Source organism: Doryrhamphus excisus, linkage group LG6 (assembly GCF_037039965.1).
Source record: "Doryrhamphus excisus strain RoL-2023G ecotype Guam linkage group LG6, RoL_Dexc_Guam_v1.1, whole genome shotgun sequence".
Lineage (NCBI taxonomy): Eukaryota > Metazoa > Chordata > Actinopteri > Syngnathiformes > Syngnathidae > Doryrhamphus > Doryrhamphus excisus.
The window spans coordinates 1,316,293-1,336,973 of NC_136362.1; the positions used below are offsets into that span (position 1 = coordinate 1,316,293).

General features: G+C 42.1%; 1 protein-coding gene across 3 annotated transcripts; it reads left to right on the top strand.

Moving 5' to 3' along the window:
- The first annotated feature begins 1,039 nt into the window (after positions 1-1,039).
- On the top strand, positions 1,040-17,427 carry asb15a (ankyrin repeat and SOCS box containing 15a). Of its 3 annotated transcripts, XM_058086268.2 has the most exons (10): positions 1,040-1,435; positions 11,596-11,701; positions 11,798-11,850; positions 11,928-12,059; positions 13,608-13,766; positions 13,831-14,076; positions 15,125-15,296; positions 16,307-16,832; positions 16,911-17,064; positions 17,181-17,427. In XM_058086268.2, exons 1-10 carry the CDS (start codon positions 1,126-1,128, stop codon positions 17,342-17,344), a joined length of 2,022 nt encoding a protein of 673 aa, XP_057942251.2. In that variant the 5' UTR covers positions 1,040-1,125; the 3' UTR covers positions 17,345-17,427. The 3 variants fall into 3 exon arrangements, with proteins under 3 accessions (XP_057942251.2, XP_078647210.1, XP_078647211.1); XM_078791084.1 differs by having other exon boundaries at positions 16,307-17,064; XM_078791085.1 differs by lacking the exon at positions 1,040-1,435 and adding an exon at positions 11,039-11,233 and having other exon boundaries at positions 16,307-17,064.
- Positions 17,428-20,681: the final 3,254 nt, after the last annotated feature.

A 20,681-nucleotide genomic window follows, 5' to 3' on the forward strand; every position in this document is an offset into this window, starting at 1 on the left:
TGTATATTAGCTTAGTGGTGCTCCGATTGATCAGCCACCGATCGGTATTGACTGTTGCTAGCATGCTAACTGTTAGCATTTGGCTATTTTACACATCCAAATGCGCATATATACTGTATATTAGCTTAGTGGTGCTCCGATTGATCGGCCACCGATCGGTATTGATTGTTGCTAGCATGCTAACTGTTAGCATTTGGCTATTTTACACATCCAAATGCGCATATATACTGTATATTAGCTTAGTGGTGCTCCGATTGATCAGCCACCGATCGGTATTGACTGTTGCTAGCATGCTAACGGTTAGCATTTGGCTATTTTACACATCCAAATGCGCATATATACTGTATGTTAGCTTAGTGGTGCGCCGATTGATCAGCCACCGATCGGTATTGACTGTTGCTAGCATGCTAACTGTTAGCATTTGGCTATTTTACACATCCAAATGCGCATATATACTGTATATTAGCTTAGTGGTGCTCTGATTGATCAGCCACCGATCGGTATTGACTGTTGCTAGCATGCTAACTGTTAGCATTTGGCTATTTTACACATCCAAATGCGCATATATACTGTATATTAGCTTAGTGGTGCACCGATTGATCGGCCACCGATCGGTATTGACTGTTGCTAGCATGCTAACTGTTAGCATTTGGCTATTTTACACATCCAAATGCGCATATATACTGTATATTAGCTTAGTGGTGCTCCGATTGATCGGCCACCGATCGGTATTGACTGTTGCTAGCATGCTAACTGTTAGCATTTTGCTATTTTACACATCCAAATGCGCATATTTTTGTACCTGAGTGGCGTCTGGCAATGGCGTCGCTGATGAGCATGTTTCTTCTAGAACTTTCCGCTCATCCCTGAAAGAAAGCTGAGTGTTGACAGGTTCTGGCGTGACAGGAAGTAAAGATTTTGAGCGGAACAGGATGTTTACCGACCTCTCAATGTGGACCTCTGCACACACACACACACACATGAATGTACTTGGATGTAAAGCTCGTTAAAATGCAACCAAACTATGAGAAATTAAAGTGTTTACCATCAAGTTGCAGACCGCGGTTGTCGTCTCCACTCATCCCCTCGCCGACACTCAGGATCTGCTGCAAGACGGCCTCCACGATGGGCATCACCATGGTAACGGCGGAAGTGTTATGCACCCACATGGAGAGGAAACCGCATCCGCACATGAAGCCCAGCATCAAACTGCAACGGGAATTCCACTTATCCAACGTAAAAAAAACACACGCGCTTCTTAACCTTTGGCGCTCACCACGCTGGGTCGACGCCCACCAGGGTGACCAGCCTCAAGGCGATCCTCCTGTGAAGACCCCACTTCTCGATGGAGGTGGCCAGGCAGATGACGCCCACCAACAGGAAGTGGAAGTCCTTGAAGTACGCCATCGCCACCTGGAAGTAAATGGAGGAAACGGTGAGGGTTTTCCTACTTTTTGGGACTTCTCTATGAGTGTAAAATAGCCAAATGCTAACAGTTAGCATGCTAGCAACACTCAATACCGATCGGTGGCCAATCAATCAGAGCACCACTAAGCTAATATACAGTATATATGCGCATTTGGATGTGTAAAATAGCCAAATGCTAACAGTTAGCATGCTAGCAACACTCAATACCAATCGGTGGCCGATCAATCGGAGCACCACTAAGCTAATATACAGTATATATGCGCATTTAGATGTGTAAAATAGCCAAATGCTAACAGTTAGCATGCTAACAACACTCAATACCAATCGGTGGCCGATCAATCGGAGCACCACTAAGCTAATATACAGTATATATGCGCATTTAGATGTGTGAAATAGCCAAATGCTAACAGTTAGCATGCTAGCAACACTCAATACCGATCGGTGGCTGATTAATCGGAACACCACTAAGCTAATATACAGTATATATGCGCATTTAGATGTGTAAAATAGTAAAATGCTAACAGTTAGCATGCTAACAACAGTCAATACCGATCGATGGCAGATCAATTGGAGCACCACTAAGCTAATATACAGTATATATGCGCATTTAAATGTGTAAAATAGCCAAAATGCTAACAGTTAGCATGCTAGCAACAGTCAATACCGATCAGTGGCCGATCAATCGGAGCACCACTAAGCTAATATACAGTATATATGCGCATTTGGATGTGTAAAATAGCCAAAATGCTAACAGTTAGCATGCTAGCAACAGTCAATACCGATTGGGGGCCGATCAATCGGAGCACCACTAAGCTAATATACAGTTTAAATGTGCATTTGGATGTGTAAAATAGCCAAATGCTAACAGTTAGCATGCTAGCAACAGTCAATACCGATCGGTGGCTGATCAATCGTAGCGCCACTAAGCTAATATACAGTATATATGTGCATTTAGATGTGTGAAATAGCCAAATGCTAACAGTTAGCATGCTAGCAAAAGTCAATACCGATCGGTGGCCGATCAATCGGAGCACCACTAAGCTAATATACAGTATATATGCGCATTTGGATGTGTAAAATAGCCAAATGCTAACAGTTAGCATGCTAGCAAAAGTCAATACTGATTGGTGGCCGATCAATCGGAGCACCACTAAGCTAATATACAGTATATATGCACATTTGGATGTGTAAAATAGCCAAATGCTAACAGTTAGCATGCTAGCAACAGTCAATACCGATTGGGGGCTGATCAATCAGAGCACCACTAAGCTAATATACAGTATATATGCACATTTGGATGTGTAAAATAGTGAAATGCTAACAGTTAGCATGCTAGCAACAGTCAATACCAATCGGTGGCCAATCAATAGGAGCACCACTAAGCTAATATACAGTATATATGCACATTTAGATGTGTAAAATAGCCAAATGCTAACAGGCGTACTTTTTGGGACTTCATGATCCCAAACAAGGGAAAGAAGATGGCGGGAAACATGGCGGTGATGGCCAACGGGATGCATTCCGTGGTCCAGAACAACGCCATCAGGAGAAGCAGAAATCCGCACTCAGCTTCCTGCAGGGAAAGATGTCATCATGCCGATCGCCATGGAAACATGACAGGTAAAAAAAAACCAAAAGGAACTCGCCTTGGTGCCGACCATCAGAGGAAGAGGAAGCAGCAGCGACGGCGTGAGGACGATCAGCGCCAGGCGGCGGTAGTTCCACGCCGCGCTTGTCAACTTCCTCCACATCCTTCCTCTGGGGGTTAAAGGTCACGGATGCATGACGGCTGTGGGAGACCACAAAGCTTATTGGTTGTTATCTGTCTTTGTCAGGATATGTCCTCTTTTCTGTCTTTGTCAGGATATGTCCTGTTTTCTGTCTTTGTCAGGATATGTCCTGTTTTCTGTCTTTGTCAGGATATGTCCTGTTTTCTGTCTTTCCCAGATATGTCCTGATTTCTGTCTTTGTCAGGATATGTCCTGTTTTCCTAAAACATGTCCTGTTTTCTGTCTTTGTCAGGATATGTCCTGTTTTCTGTCTTTGTCAGGATATGTCCTGTTTTCTGTCTTTGTCAGGATATGTCCTGTTTTCTGTCTTTGTCAGGATATGTCCTGTTTTCTGTCTTTGTCAGGATATGTCCTGTTTTCTGTCTTTGTCAGGATATGTCCTGTTTTCTGTCTTTCCCAGATATGTCCTGATTTCTGTCTTTGTCAGGATATGTCCTGTTTTCCTAAAACATGTCCTGTTTTCTGTCTTTGTCAGGATATGTCCTGTTTTCTGTCTTTGTCAGGATATGTCCTGTTTTCTGTCTTTGTCAGGATATGTCCTGTTTTCCGAGGACATGTTGTTTTCTGTCTTTCCCAGATATGTCCTGTTTTCCCAGGACATGTCCCGTTTTCTGTCTTGGTCAGGATATGTCCTGTTTTCCTAAAACATGTCCTGTTTTCTGTCTCTGTCAGGATATGTCCTGTTTTCCTAAAACATGTCCTGTTTTCTGTCTTTGTCAGGATATGTCCTGTTTTCCTAAAACATGTCCTATTTTCTGTCTTTGTCAGGATATGTGCTGTTTTCCGAAGACATGTCCTGTTTTCTGTCTTTGTCAGGACATGTCCTGTTTTCTGTCTTTGTCAGGATATGTCCTGTTTTCCAAGGACATGTCCTGTTTTCTGTCTTTGTCAGGATATGTCAGTTTTTCCGAGGATATGTCCTGTTTTCTGTCTTTGTCAGGATATGTCCTGTTTTCCTACAACATGTCCTGTTTTCTGTCTTTGTCAGTATATGTCCTGTTTTCCAAGGACATGTCCTGTTTTCTGTCTTTGTCATTGTGTGTCCTGTTTTCCTAAGACATGTCCTGTTTTCTGTCTTTTTCAGGATATGTCCTGTTTTCCTAAAACATCTCCTGTTTTCTGTCTTTGTCAGGATATGTCCTGTTTTCTGTCTTTCCCAGATATGTCCTGATTTCCGAGGACATATCCTATTTTCTGTCTTTTTCAGGATATGTCCTGTTTTCCTAAAACATGTCCTGTTTTCTGTCTTTGTCAGGATATGTCCTGTTTTCTGTCTTTGTCAGTATATGTCCTGTTTTCCGAACATATGTCCTATTTTGTCTGTCTTTGTCAGGACATGTCCTGTTTTCCTAAAACATGTCCTGTTTTCTGTCTTTGTTAGGATATGTCCATTTTTCCGAGGACATATCCTGTTTTCTGTCTTTGTCAGGATATGTCCTGTTTTCCAAGGACTTGTCCTGTTTTCTGTCTTTGTCAGTATACGTCCTGGTTTCCAAAGATGTGTCCTGTTTTCTGTCTTTGTCAGGATATGTCCTGTTTTCCTAAAACAAGTCCTGTTTTCCGAGGACATGTCCTGTTTTCTGTCTTTGTCAGGATATGTCCTGTTTTCCTAAAACAAGTTCTGTTTTCCGAGGACATGTTCTGTTTTCCATTTTCTCAGGGCATGTCTGGTTTTCCTATTTCATGTCCTGTCTTTTCTTTGGTAGGACATGTCAGGTTTTCTGTTTTCCAGGGACGTTTTCCTGTTTTCCGAGGACATGTCCTGTTTTCTGTATTTGTCAGGATATGTCCTGTTTTCCTAAAACATGTCCTGTTTTCCATTTTCTCAGGACATATCTGGTTTCCTATTTCATGTCCTGTCTTTTGTTTAGTAGGACATGTAATGTTTTCTTTTTTCCAAGGACATTTTCCTGTTTTCCCAGGATATGTCCTGTTTTCCGAGGACATGTCCTGTTTTCCATTTTCTTGGGACATGTCTTGTTTTCCTATTTCATGTCCTGTCTTTTGCTTTCATAGCACATGTCCCGTTTTCTGCTTTTGCAGGATATGTTCCTTTTTCCCAGATGATTTCCTGTTTTGATGGTACATGTCTGGTTTTCCCAGGACATGTCCTCTTCTTCTCTTTCCCAGTTAAGCCCTGAAAATGTCCTGTTTTTATTATTTTTCGCTGGGACTAAATTGATGAAATTGAGTTTTGGTTAGAATCTTCAGGATTAGCATCAAGTGTCCATCTTCAACACAACTTCTAGATGTATTCCCGAAATTATTTGTTGAAGATGGTCTTTGGAATAAATTCATGAAATCAGGATGAAGCCAAGGAATGAAAATGTGTCATGAAAAAAGTGTGCGAGTAGGTCGTCTTACCGGAGATGTGTTGGAAAAGCGTCCTGACGTGTGGACTCGTCCAGCCATGACTGACATTACGGCAGGTGTCTCTCACGTCTTATCTTGCGGTTAAACAGTGGCCAGGTCTCCTCCTGACCTTTGAACTTTCAACTCATGTCTCCGATGGGGGGCCGAATACAACCAAGTCGCCAAAGGCTCCACTTCCTCTCTCGTTTGCTAGCAACATCCCAGACAAAAAAAACGGCAGTTGAAAAAACACTTTCTTACATACATTGTCATGTATATACGCCAGCAGAGACACTCTTACACTGTCTTACATACGTTGTCATGTATACAGCAGCAGAGATACACTCTTATATATGATGTCTTATATACAGTACTGACATACACTGTCTTACATACATTGTCATGTATACGCTAGCAGAGATACACTCTTACCTATGATGTCTTATATACACTATATACAGTACTGACGTACATTGTCTTACATACATTGTCATGTATACGCCAGCAGAGACACTCTTACATACGATGTCTTATATACAGTACTGGCATACACTGTCTTACATACGTTGTCATGTATACAGCAGCAGAGATACACTCTTATATATGATGTCTTATATACAGTACTGACACACACTGTCTTACATACATTGTCATGTATACGCTAGCAGAGATACACTCTTACCTATGATGTCTTATATACACTATATACAGTACTGACGTACATTGTCTTACATACATTGTCATGTATACGCCAGCAGAGACACTCTTACATACGATGTCTTATATACAGTACTGGCATACACTGTCTTACATACGTTGTCATGTATACAGCAGCAGAGATACACTTTTATATATGATGTCTTATATACAGTACTGACATACACTGTCTTACATACATTGTCATGTATACGCCAGCAGAGACACTCTTACATACAATGTCTTATATACAGTACTGGCATACACTGTCTTACATACGTTGTCATGTATACAGCAGCAGAGATACACTCATATATGATGTCTTATATACAGTACTGACATACACTGTCTTACATACATTGTCATGTATACGCTAGCAGAGATACACTCTTACCTATGATGTCTTATATACACTATATACAGTACTGACGTACACTGTCTTACATACATTGTCATGTATACGCCAGCAGAGACACTCTTACATACGATGTCTTATATACAGTACAGCATACACTGTCTTACATACGTTGTCATGTATACAGCAGCAGAGATACACTCTTATATATGATGTCTTATATACAGTACTGACATACACTGTCTTACATACGTTGTCATGTATACAGCAGCAGAGATACACTCTTATATATGATGTCTTATATACAGTACTGACATACACTGTCTTACATACATTGTCATGTATACGCTAGCAGAGATACACTCTTACCTATGATGTCTTATATACACTATATACAGTACTGACGTACACTGTCTTACATACATTGTCATGTATACGCTAGCAGAGATACACTCTTACCTATGATGTCTTATATACACTATATACAGTACTGACGTACACTGTCTTACATACATTGTCATGTATACGCTAGCAGAGATACACTCTTACCTATGATGTCTTATATACAGTACTGGCATACACTGTCTTACATACGTTGTCATGTATACAGCAGCAGAGATACACTCTTATATATGATGTCTTATATACAGTACTGACATACACTGTCTTACATACATTGTCATGTATATGCTAGCAGAGATACACTCTTACCTATGATGTCTTATATACACTATATACAGTACTGACGTACACTGTCTTACATACGTTGTCATGTATACAGCAGCAGAGATACACTCTTATATATGATGTCTTATGTACAGTACTGACATACACTGTCTTACATACATTGTCATGTATACGCTAGCAGAGATACACTCTTACCTATGATGTCTTATATACACTATATACAGTACTGACATACACTGTCTTACATATATTGTCATGTATACGCTAGCAGAGATACACTCTTACCTATGATGTCTTATATACACTATATACAGTACTGACGTACACTGTCTTACATACATTGTCATGTATACGCCAGCAGAGACACTCTTACATACGATGTCTTATATACAGTACTGGCATACACTGTCTTACATACGTTGTCATGTATACAGCAGCAGAGATACACTCTTATATATGATGTCTTATATACAGTACTGACATACACTGTCTTACATACATTGTCATGTATACGCTAGCAGAGATACACTCTTACCTATGATGTCTTATATACACTATATACAGTACTGACGTACACTGTCTTACATACATTGTCATGTATACGCTAGCAGAGATACACTCTTACCTATGATGTCTTATATACACTATATACAGTACTAACATACACTGTCTTACATAAATTATCATGTATACACCAGCAGAAATCTTACATACAATGTCTTATATACATTGCCATGTACACACCAGCAGAAATACACCAACCACAATTATGCTCTTGCATACGATGTCTTATATACAGCATATACAGTACTGACGTACACTGTCTTACATACATTGTCATGTATACGCCAGCAGAGATACTCTTACATATGATGTCTTATATACACTATATACAGTACTGACATACACTGTCTTACATACATTGTCATGTATACAACAGCAGAATTACACTCTTACATACGATGTCTTATATACAGTATATACAGCACTGACTTTACACTGTCTTACATACATTGTCATGTATACGCCAGCAGAGATACACTCTTACCTACAATGTCTTATATACACAAAATGCAGTACTGATGTACACTGTCTTACATACATTGTCATGTATATAACAGCAGAATTACACTCTTACATAAAATGTCTTATATACACTATATACAGTACTGACCTACACTGTCTTACATACATTGTCATGTATACAGCACCAGAATTATGCTCTTACATACAATGTCTTATATAAAGCACTGGCATACACTGTCTTACATACATTGTCATGTATACGCCAGCAGAGATACACTCTTACATACAATGTCTTATATACAGTACTGGCATACACTGTCTTACATACATTGTCATGTATACGCCAGCAGAGATACACTCTTACATACGATGTCTTATATACAGTACTGACCTACACTGTCTTACATACATTGTCATGTATACAGCACCAGAATTATGCTCTTACATACAATGTCTTATATAAAGCACTGACATACACTGTTTTACATACATTGTCATGTATACGCCAGCAGAGATACACTCTTACATACGATGTCTTATATACAGTACTGACCTACACTGTCTTACATACATTGTCATGTATACAGCACCAGAATTATGCTCTTACATACAATGTCTTATATAAAGCACTGACATACACTGTTTTACATACATTGTCATGTATACGCCAGCAGAGATACACTCTTACATACGATGTCTTAAATACAGTACTGGCATACACTGTCTTACATACATTGTCATATATACGCCAGCAGAGATACACTCTTACATACGATGTCTTATATACAGTACTGACCTACACTGTCTTACATACATTGTCATGTATATAGCACCAGAATTATGCTCTTACATACAATGTCTTATATAAAGCACTGACATACACTGTCTTACATACATTGTCATGTATACGCCAGTAGAGATACACTCTTACATACGATGTCTTAAATACAGTACTGGCATACACTGTCTTACATACATTGTCATATATACGCCAGCAGAGATACACTCTTACATACGATGTCTTATATACAGTACTGACCTACACTGTCTTACATACATTGTCATGTATACAGCACCAGAATTATGCTCTTACATACAATGTCTTATATAAAGCACTGACATACACTGTCTTACATACATTGTCATGTATACGCCAGTAGAGATACACTCTTACATACGATGTCTTAAATACAGTACTGGCATACACTGTCTTACATACATTGTCATATATACGCCAGCAGAGATACACTCTTACATACGATGTCTTATATACAGTACTGACCTACACTGTCTTACATACATTGTCATGTATACAGCACCAGAATTATGCTCTTACATACAATGTCTTATATAAAGCACTGACATACACTGTCTTACATACATTGTCATGTATACGCCAGCAGAGATACACTCTTACATACGATGTCTTAAATACAGTACTGGCATACACTGTCTTACATACATTGTCATGTATACGCCAGCAGAGATACACTCTTACATACGATGTCTTATATACAGTACTGACCTACACTGTCTTACATACATTGTCATGTATACAGCACCAGAATTATGCTCTTACATATAATGTCTTATATAAAGCACTGACATACACTGTCTTACATACATTGTCATGTATACGCCAGCAGAGATACACTCTTACATACGATGTCTTATATACAGTACTGACCTACACTGTCTTACATACATTGTCATGTATACAGCACCAGAATTATGCTCTTACATACAATGTCTTATATAAAGCACTGACATACACTGTCTTACATACATTGTCATGTATACGCCAGCAGAGATACACTCTTACATACAATGTCTTATATACAGTACTGACCTACACTGTCTTACATACATTGTCATGTATACAGCACCAGAATTATGCTCTTACATACAATGTCTTATATAAAGCACTGACATACACTGTCTTACATACATTGTCATGTATACGCCAGCAGAGATACACTCTTACATACGATGTCTTATATACAGTACTGACCTACACTGTCTTACATACATTGTCATGTATACAGCACCAGAATTATGCTCTTACATACAATGTCTTATATAAAGCACTGACATACACTGTCTTACATACATTGTCATGTATACGCCAGCAGAGATACACTCTTACATACGATGTCTTAAATACAGTACTGGCATACACTGTCTTACATACATTGTCATGTATACAGCACCAGAATTATGCTCTTACATACAATGTCTTATATAAAGCACTGACATACACTGTCTTACATACATTGTCATGTATACGCCAGCAGAGATACACTCTTACATACGATGTCTTATATACAGTACTGATATACACTGTCTTACATACATTGTCATGTATACAGCGGCAGAATTACACTCTTACATGAGATTGGCCATTGATTTTCAATGGGAAATCAAACCCGCAGACCAGTGAAGCAAACCACCCGAAGCGTGACGGGCACCATGCCTCCGCGCGGCGTCTCATCACGTCGCCAAACAATTTAGCAAACATCCATCAACCGCTAATCTCCTTAACAGGTCGGGACGCAGATAAAAAATAGACCCGATTGATTTTGTAGAGGCTGAAACAAAAGACCGCCGGACTGTTGTGCGGCCAAATCTCGGGGGACGGGGGGGGAGGGGGCGAGGGGCGGCGGGGTCTTTAAGTTGGGATTGTGGTCCGACCCCGGCCAAAGACCGGGCTTAGCTCACACAATAGCGCATGTAACCCCCGGCCATATTTCACATGACGCCTATAACTCGCCCCCGACGGCCCCCGTCGGCCCCCCGTCCCACCGCCTGCATCCCAAAGCGGGTCGGGCCTAAATATAAAAGCACATGGAGACTTTTGGGGAGTGTACGTCGTCGTGTGAGCTACTGTCCCGGGTCTCAGGTAGGAAATCAAACATTACTTTTCTTTTTGGCAAGCGGGGGCGACCTCAGGAAGTACCCCCCCCCCTTCCCACCCCCGTAAAGATGCAAACTTCAATTGCATTTACTTCATATCATCTTTTAATGGAGGAGCCAATCAATGTTATATATGTCTAATTGACCAAAAAGGGGGCGGGGCTACAAGCAGTGCTGTATGTTGATTGGTGGACAGAGAAAAAAACCTCCATTGTTTACTTTGTTGAATTAATTGGGGTACAATGCACAGTGTTGGGATACCCAAAGGGGGCGGGACTACACTCTGTGCTGTGTATTGATTGGTGGATAGAGAATGTTGACTTTAGCATTAAGCATTTCCATTGGCAGACATGAACACGTATGAAGAATACGGAGACGATGACATCAACAGTTACATCATCCAACGCGGCATCCATGACGCCTGCCAGGAAGCCTTCCTCAAATCCCCCGCCAGGTACGCCATGACGCCGCCATGACGCCGCCATGACGCCGCCATGACGCCGCCATGACAGCTGAACTTCCTGTCCTAACTGTTCCTTCCCAACGCTAGCTTAGCAGCATCCACCGATGAGAACCTGAGAGTGCTGGCGGCCATCGAACAAGGTATCGAACAACATCCCCCCCCCACTCCCCCGAGGGTTGTTTACGTCCCTCACGCTCCCCGTCTCCATGGCGACCAGGCGATGCGTCCACGCTGAGAGACATGCTAACGCACGCGTCCGCCTTCAAGGAATTGGACAGTCGCGGTTGGCTTCCCCTCCATCGAGTCGCTTCCCAGCCGGTCCTGGAACTCCTGGAGACCGTCCTGGCATGTGAGTCTGACCGCGCCCTCCGATATGCTAAGCTAAAGGAAAAGTCAAGTCTGAACCCCGACCTTACTTCCTGTCCCCAGTCAGCTCCTCTAGCACCGGAACTCATTTATAGCTCGTTTTACTTAGCTAATAGGAGTGTTAAGGTGACTATAGGGGTGCTACTTCATGTCTAGAGAGCTCTAGTATTGTCTAAAAAAATAATTTACAATGTTGTAAACAAGTTCTATGTCTTATATGTTGTATTTCCTTAGTAGGTTTGTACTATATTGGGTAATAGGAGTGTTAAGGTGACTATAGGGGTGTTACTTCATATCTAGAGGGCTCTAGTAATGGTTAAAAACTTATTTAGAAGGTTGTAAACAAGTTCTATGTCTTATATGTTGTATTTTTTGTAGTGGATCTGTACTAAATTGGGTAATAGGAGTGTTAAGGTGACTATAGGGGTGCTACTTCATGTCTAGAGGGCTCTAGTATTGTCTAAAAAAATAATTTACAATGTTGTAAACAAGTTCTATGTCTTATATGTTGTATTTCCTTAGTAGGTATGTACTACATTGGGTAATAGGAGTGTTAAGGTGACTATAGGGGTGCTACTTCATGTCTAGAGGGCTCTAGTATTGTTTAAAAAATCAATTTAGAATGTTGTAAACTAGTTCTATGTCTTATATGTTGTATTTTTTTAGTAGATCTGTAGCAAATTGGGTAATAGGAGTGTTAAGGTGACTATAGGGGTGTTACTTCATGTCTAGAAGGCTCTAGTATTGTTTAAAAAATGAATTTAGAAGGTTGTAAACTGTTTCTACGTCTTATATGTTGTATTTTCTTAGTAGGTCTGTACTATATTGGGTAATAGGAGTGTTAAGGTGACTATAGGGGTGTTACTTCATGTCTAGAGGGCTCTAGTATTGTTTAAAAATTAATTTAGAATGTTGTAAACAAGTTCTCTGTCTTATATATTGTATTTTTTTAGTAGATCTCTGTACTACATTGGGTAATAGGAGTGTTAAGGTGACTATAGGGGTGTTACTTCATGTCTGGAGGGCTCTAGTAATCGTTAATAAATGTATTTAGAAGGTTGTAAACAAGTTCTATGTCTTATATATTGTATTTTCTTAGTAGGTCTGTACTATATTGGGTAATAGCAGTGTTAAGGTGACTATAGGGGTGTTACGTCATGTCTAGAGGGCTCTAGTAATGGTTAAAAAACGTAAGGATAGCGGCATTAAAAAGAGACGGATGTATTGTCAAATGCTAATATTGACAGGAAGGGTCCATCTCGCTTCCTGTTTTTGTGCGTGCGAGTGTGAGTCATACGTGTAACACGCTACATATTCCCGACAGGATTCCACACGTGCTTAGCGTGTGTTCATGCATGACAGCTGATGAGCTCTCAGACCGTCTAAAATAACATGTGATTCATATTTGGTTGCCCCCCCCCCCTTGTGACCCCCTCTCACCTGCCAGGTTAGCGCAGCTGTTAGCCCCTCAGTGACCGTTATGACCCCATGTGTGTGTTTATGTGTGTGTTTTTGTGTGTGTGTGTGTTAGGTGAGGGGCTGAGTCTCGAGGAGAGGACAAAAGTGGGCGGAGACACGGCGCTCACCTTAGCGGTTAAGGGCGGCCTTCTGAGGAACGTGAGGACCCTGCTGGCGCGAGGGGCGTCGCCGCACACCACCAATGCCAAGAACGAGTCTCCTCTGTTGCTCGGTAACCATCTAGCTTTGCTTACGTTCATGTTAGCACATGTTAGCATGTCGCCTTTACCTGTCAGCGGTGAGGGCGGCGTCCTTCGTGATGACGTCCACGCTGGTGTCGCACGGCGCCTGGGTGGAGCAGGTGTGTCGGAAGAAGTGGACGGCCATGCACGAGGCGGCCAAGGTGGGACACGTGGACATCCTGATGCTCCTGCTGAGGAATGGCGGACGCGTCAATCAGAAGGACATCACCGGCGTGACGCCGCTGGCCGTCGCCGCGGAGCACGGACACTTCGCAGTCACGGAGATCCTGGTCAACTGTGGTGAGTTTTGAGTGGGTTGATGGATGGATGGATGGATGGATGGATGGATGGATGGATGATGGATGGATGAACGGATGGCTGAGTGGATGGATGGATGGATGGATGGGCTGAATGGATGGATGGATGGTGGATTGTGTGGGATGGATGGATAGATGGATGATGGATGGATGATGGATGGATGGGTGGATGGATGAACGGATGGGCTAAGTGGATGGATGGATGGATGGATGGATGGATGGACGGATGGATGAGTGGATGGATGATGGATTGTGTGGCATTGATGGATAGATGGATGGATGGATGAATAGATGGATGATGGATGGATGGATGAACGGATAGGCTGAGTGGATGGATGGATGGATGAACAGATGGATGAGTGGATGGATGGATGGATGGATGGATGGTGGATTGTGTGGGATGGATGGATAGATGGATGATGGATGGATGGGTGGATGGGTGGATGGGTGGATGGGTGAACGGGTGGGCTGAGTGGATGGATGGATGGATGATGGATTATGTGGCATTGATGGATGGATGGATGGATGGATGGGCTGAGTGCATGGATGGATGATGGATTGTGTGGCATGGATGGATAGATGGATGGATGGATGGATGGATGGATGGATGGATGATAGATGGATGGGTGGGTGGATGGATGATAGATGGATGGGTGGGTGGATGGATGAACGGATGGGCTGAGTGGATGGATGGATGGATAGATGGATGATGGATGGATGGATGATGGATTGTGTGGCATGGATGGATAGATGGATGGATGGGTGGATGGATGGATGAACAGATGGGCTGAGTGGATGGATGGATGGATGGATGGGCTGAGTGGATGGATGGATGATGGATTGTGTAGCATGGATGGATGGATGGATGGATGGATGGGTGGATGAACGGATGGGCTGAGTGGATGGATGGATGATGGATTGTGTGGCATTGATGGAAAAATGGATGGATGGATGGATGGATGGATGGATGATGATTGAGGTGGAGTCTCCGTGGTGTCACATGATCAACTGTCTGGCGTGGCTCTTCCCAGGAAGCAGAGTGAACTCTCAGGCCTGCAACGGGGAAAGCGTGTTGTTGGATGCGGCGGGATCAGGATCCACTTCCTGTATCCAGCTTCTGTTGGACAACGGAGCCAACCCCAACCTGCCCAGCATCACTGGGCATCTTCCCATCCATAAGGCTGCCTACGCTGGATGCTACGAGTCAGGAAGTTGGATGTGGATGGATGGATGGATGGATGGATGAGTGGATGGATGAGTGGATGGATGGATGGATGGATGAGTGGATGGATGGATGGATGAATGTATGGGCTGGATGGATGGATGGAAGGATGAATGGGCTGAGTGGATGGATGGATGGGTGGATGGGTGGATGGGTTGAGTGGATGGATGGATGAATGATGGATGGGCTGAGTGGATGGATGGATGGGCTGAGTGGATGGATGAATGGATGGGTTGAGTGGATGGATGGGCTGAGTGGATGGATGAATGGATGCGTTGAGTGGATGGATGAGTGGATGGACAGATGGGCTGTGTGGATGGATGGATGATAGATGGATGATGGATGGGTGGATGGGCTGAGTGGATGGATGGATGGATGAACGGATGGGCTGAGTGGATGGATGGATGGATGATGGATGGATGGATGGAGGGGCTGAGTGGATGGATGAGTGGATGAGTGGATGGATGGATGGATGGATGAGTGGATGGATGGATGGATGGATGAGTGGATGGATGGATGGATGGATGAGTGGATGGATGGATGGATGGATGGATGGATGAGTGGATGGATGGATGATGGATGGATGAGTGGATGGATGGATGATGGATGGATGGGTGGATGGATGGATGAATGGGCTGAGTGGATGGGTGGATGGATGGATGAATGGGCTGAGTGGAAGGATGGATGGATGGATGGGCTGAGTGGAAGGATGGATGGATGGATGGATGGGCTGAGTGGAAGGATGGATGGATGGATGGGCTGAGTGGAAGGATGGATGGATGGATGGATGGGCTGAGTGGAAGGATGGATGGATGAATGGGCTGAGTGGAAGGATGGATGGATGAACAGATGGGCTGAGTGGAAGGATGGATGGACGGATGGATGGATGGATGGGCTGAGTGGAAGGATGGATGGACGGATGGATGGACGGACGGATGTCCAAAGGAATCCTAAGGTGGTTCTTAGGTTCATTGTTGTGTTCCACGATCAGATCCCTGAAGATCCTGATTCCGTTAACCACCAAGAAGGCCATCAAGGAGGCGGGACAAAGTCCAGTCCACTCTGCGGCGGAGGGGGGTCAGAGTCGCTGTCTGAAGCTCCTCCTCTCCAGAGGCTTCGACGTCAACTACCGCATGAACACCCGAAACTCCGAGAACTACCGCGACATGAGGAAGAGCGCTTTGTACTTTGCCGTTTCCAACGGCGACGCCGAGTGCACCAAAGTCCTCCTGGCCGCCGGCGCCAAAACGGACCTGGATCCTCTGTGTTGCCTTCTTGTCGCGGTGCGTTCAGGACGCTACGAGATTGTGAAGCTTCTTCTGGCCGCTAAAGCGGATGTCAATTGTTACTTTGGCGTCGTGAGCGACACGTTCTTCCCCACGGCGTTGCAGTACTGCCTGAAGGACCAGGTCATGATGAGACTGCTCCTCAACAACGGATACAAGGTGGAGAGATGCTTTCACTGTCGCCATGACGACGCCGGCCCGGATACGGATGAAGCGGATGAGAGAATTCCTGTGAGTGTTTTCTTTGCAGGACAAACAGCCAATCAGAAGCCAGTCAGTCAGTCATGTGACACGCTTTGTCCTTCACAGTTTTGTGACTTCATGAGCTTATGCTGCCTGGTCCACTTAGCTGGAGGTGTGGTTCGGACTCTTCTGGACTACGTGGACCACGTCCGCATCTGCTCCAAGCTCAGGCTCATCCTGGAGAAACAACCCGAATGGACGCAAATATCCGACATCCTCAGTGAGTACTAACTCGCTCTTCCGGGGAACGATAGCGGGACCACATCCGTGGAGGTCTTTGGTCTTGACACCCATCAGGTCTCCATGTCTTCTTTTATCGAGAACTTCTCTCTCCAGGTACTCCTCGATCCCTGGGCCACCTCTGTAGGTTAACCATCAGAAGACGTTTGACCCTCAAGAGACTCAACAACGCCGAGGTCATGAACTCTGACCTTTTCCCGCCTGGCCTGAGAAGCTTCATCTTGTACCGTGACCTTGACCTCATCAAGGACAACTACTGATTATTCGGAATGATTGCGCTCATTTCCTGTTTGTTCATGAAATTAGCGGCATGCTAACAGGAGCATTTTTTCTGCAATTCACACCAATACAAGCTTAAGCATTATTATTAAGGTAATGCTAACGTTAGCACGCTCGCAATCGCAACATGCGGATACTAGCATAGTTTGTATATTTTCATAGGCAAGTTACTGGCCAATGTTTATATATGTATTAAGCTAAATGTTAACATGCTAATATTAGCACAGTAGCTCTTTTAGCCTTTTTCATGGGTAGACGCTTATATGCTCACTTAGCACTATCATGCTAGGTGTTAGCATCATAACATTAGCATTGCAACATTTTTTAGCCATGACCATAGATAGAAGCTATTATGTTAGCATGCTAACAGGAGCATTTTTTTGCAATTCCCATGAATATGAGCTTAAGCAGACACCGCTATCATGCTAGGTGTTAACATGCCCACATTATTAAGTTAATGCTACTATGCTAACATTCACACACTTGCAATCCCAACATGCGGATACTAGCATAGTTTGTATATTTTCATAAGCAAGTTACTGGTATTACTGGTTACAGTATTATGCTAAATGTTAACATGCTAATATTAGCACAGTAGCTCTTTTAGCCGTTTTCATGGGTAGACACTTATATGATCACTTAGCACTATCATGCTAGGTGTTAGCATCATAACATTAGCATTGCAACATTTTTTAGCCATGACCATAGATAGAAGCTATTACGTTAGCATGCTAACAGGAGCATTTTTTTGCAATTCCCATGAATATGAGCTTAAGCAGACACCGCTATCATGCTAGGTGTTAAAATGCCCACATTATTATTAAGTTAATGCTACTATGCTAACATTAGCACCCTTGCAATCCCAACATGCGGATACTAGCATAGTTTGTATATTTTCATAAGCAAGTTACTGGTATTACTGGTTACAGTATTATGCTAAATGTTAACATGCTAATATTAGCACAGTAGCTCTTTTAGCCGTTTTCATGGTTAGACACTTATATGCTCACTTAGCACTATCATGCTAGGTGTTAGCATCATAACATTAGCATTGCAACATTTTTTAGCCATGACCATAGATAGAAGCTATTACGTTAGCATGCTAACAGGAGCATTTTTTTGCAATTCCCATGAATATGAGCTTAAGCAGACACCGCTATCATGCTAGGTGTTAACATGCCCACATTATTATTAAGTTAATGCTACTATGCTAACATTAGCACACTCGCAATCCCAACATGCGGGTACTAGCATAGTTTGTATATTTTCATAGGCAAGTTACTGGCAAGTGTTTATATATGTAGTATGCTAAATGTTAACATGCTAATATTAGCACAGTAGCTCTTTTAGCCGTTTTCATGGTTAGACATTTATATGATCACTTAGCACTATCATGCTAGGTGTTAGCATCGCAACAATAGCATTGCAACATTTTTAGCCATGTCCATAGGCAGAAGCTATTATGGTAGCTGTTAGCATGCTAACAGGAGCATTTTTTTTGCAATTCCCAAGCAGACACCGCTATCGTGCTAGGTGTTAACATGCCCACATTAAGTTAATGAAATTAGGGGTCAATGGCGCAATGATGGGGTCAAAGGTCAAGGTGAAAACATCTAAAGCTATGTGTGATGAATGCTAACGTTAATATTCACGTGAGCATTGTTGTTGTTGTGGAAAATGTGCAGTGACATAGACCTGTCAGGTGAGGGCTATAAATAGCGCCTGTGGGTGCTTGGAAGTGGGTGGGTGGGGTCATGTGTCTTCCTTCCAGCTGCTTCCACCATTAATCAATAATTAATACTCCACATAAAAAACGCTGTATTTATAATTAATCTAATTGCTGTGGTCGTCTCTTAATAATTAATCATTATCGATTAGTTGAGTCTGAAGCGGCTGCTCATCGTCGTAATGCTGGTGTTGCTGTTGCACCACCGCCATCTAGCGGCCGGCAGAGGAATGACGGCTTAGCAACTATCAGGATTGTGATACCGGGTAAACACTGTAGCTGTGACTGTGTTTGATTCCGGACCCACTCGGACAGTAGCCTACCCGGTCTAAGAATGGCGGAAGTTCCACCCCCAGCCGCGAATCAGCTTGGTTAATTCAGACTGTGTAGAATTCCTCACACTTCCTGGTTCTGTCACGTGGTTTCATGTTTACACTGACGGCATTAATATTTGCCTTCGATAGCAGTTTCGATGTTAATAACGTCGAAAGTTATTAGTTTTTTTTAATTAGGTTTTACAAGAGAGAAAAGAAATGTTATCCTTGTACATATTTATGTACAATTTATGTATATTTTTCAACATTTGGAGTAGCCTTGTTGGACTGTCTAAGTCGAACAGCCTTCGCGCAGCGCGATGACGTCACGCAGCCTGCGACAACCAGCGACACCGCCAACCAATAAGAACATGTAGAACACAAGCTGCGTGCAGTGATCGCGTTAAAACACAAGATGGCGCCGTGCTCAAAGGTGGCCAATAATTGATACTGAGCATGTGCAAGAAAACATTATTGTAACCAAGCTATAGTGTTGCTCTACTCAATTTAAAGATTTTACAATCAGTAACTGTTACATTTGTTCACTTCCTGCTTTCCTAATATAGTTTAAGTTTTTTTTATTTAATTTATTTTTTTTGGTATGGTTAATGGTATGGTTTCATTAAATTAAAAAAAATAAAAATTAATAATTTAATATTAATTTAAATTAATTTAATAAAACCATACCATTAACCATACCAAAATATTAAATGAAATTATTAATTTTAATTTTTTTTTAATTTAATTTAAGGTATGGTTTTATTAAATTAATTCAAATTATTATTAAATTAAATTATTAATGTTATTTATTTTATTTTAATTTAGTTAATTTAATTTAATATTTTGGTATGGTTAATGGTATGGTTTTATTAACTTAAATTAATTCAAATTATTATTAAATTAAAATTTTAATTTAATATAATTTAATTTAATTTAATGGAATAGTGTTTGGTAGACATGTAAACAAAACAAGACATGTAAACAAGACATGTTGTGTGTTTTTTTGTCCTGTGTACCATCAGAATAGCATCCTTTATAGCGTACCTTCAAGACAAATGCGTTCATCAGGGAACAGAACCGGAGGTTGCCGTCCATCGGTCCTTCCTTCTGTTGTCTTAAAGCTTCAAGTTTCCTCTTTTGAAAAAGAAAAACAACTTAAAGTATGATTGGGAAATTGTGAACATCCAGCAGCAACACGACATTTTTATGAAAATATACTCACCCAAATTCATTGTTGACCTCCACAAATATTTATTTTTCCGGAAATGAAATTTCCGA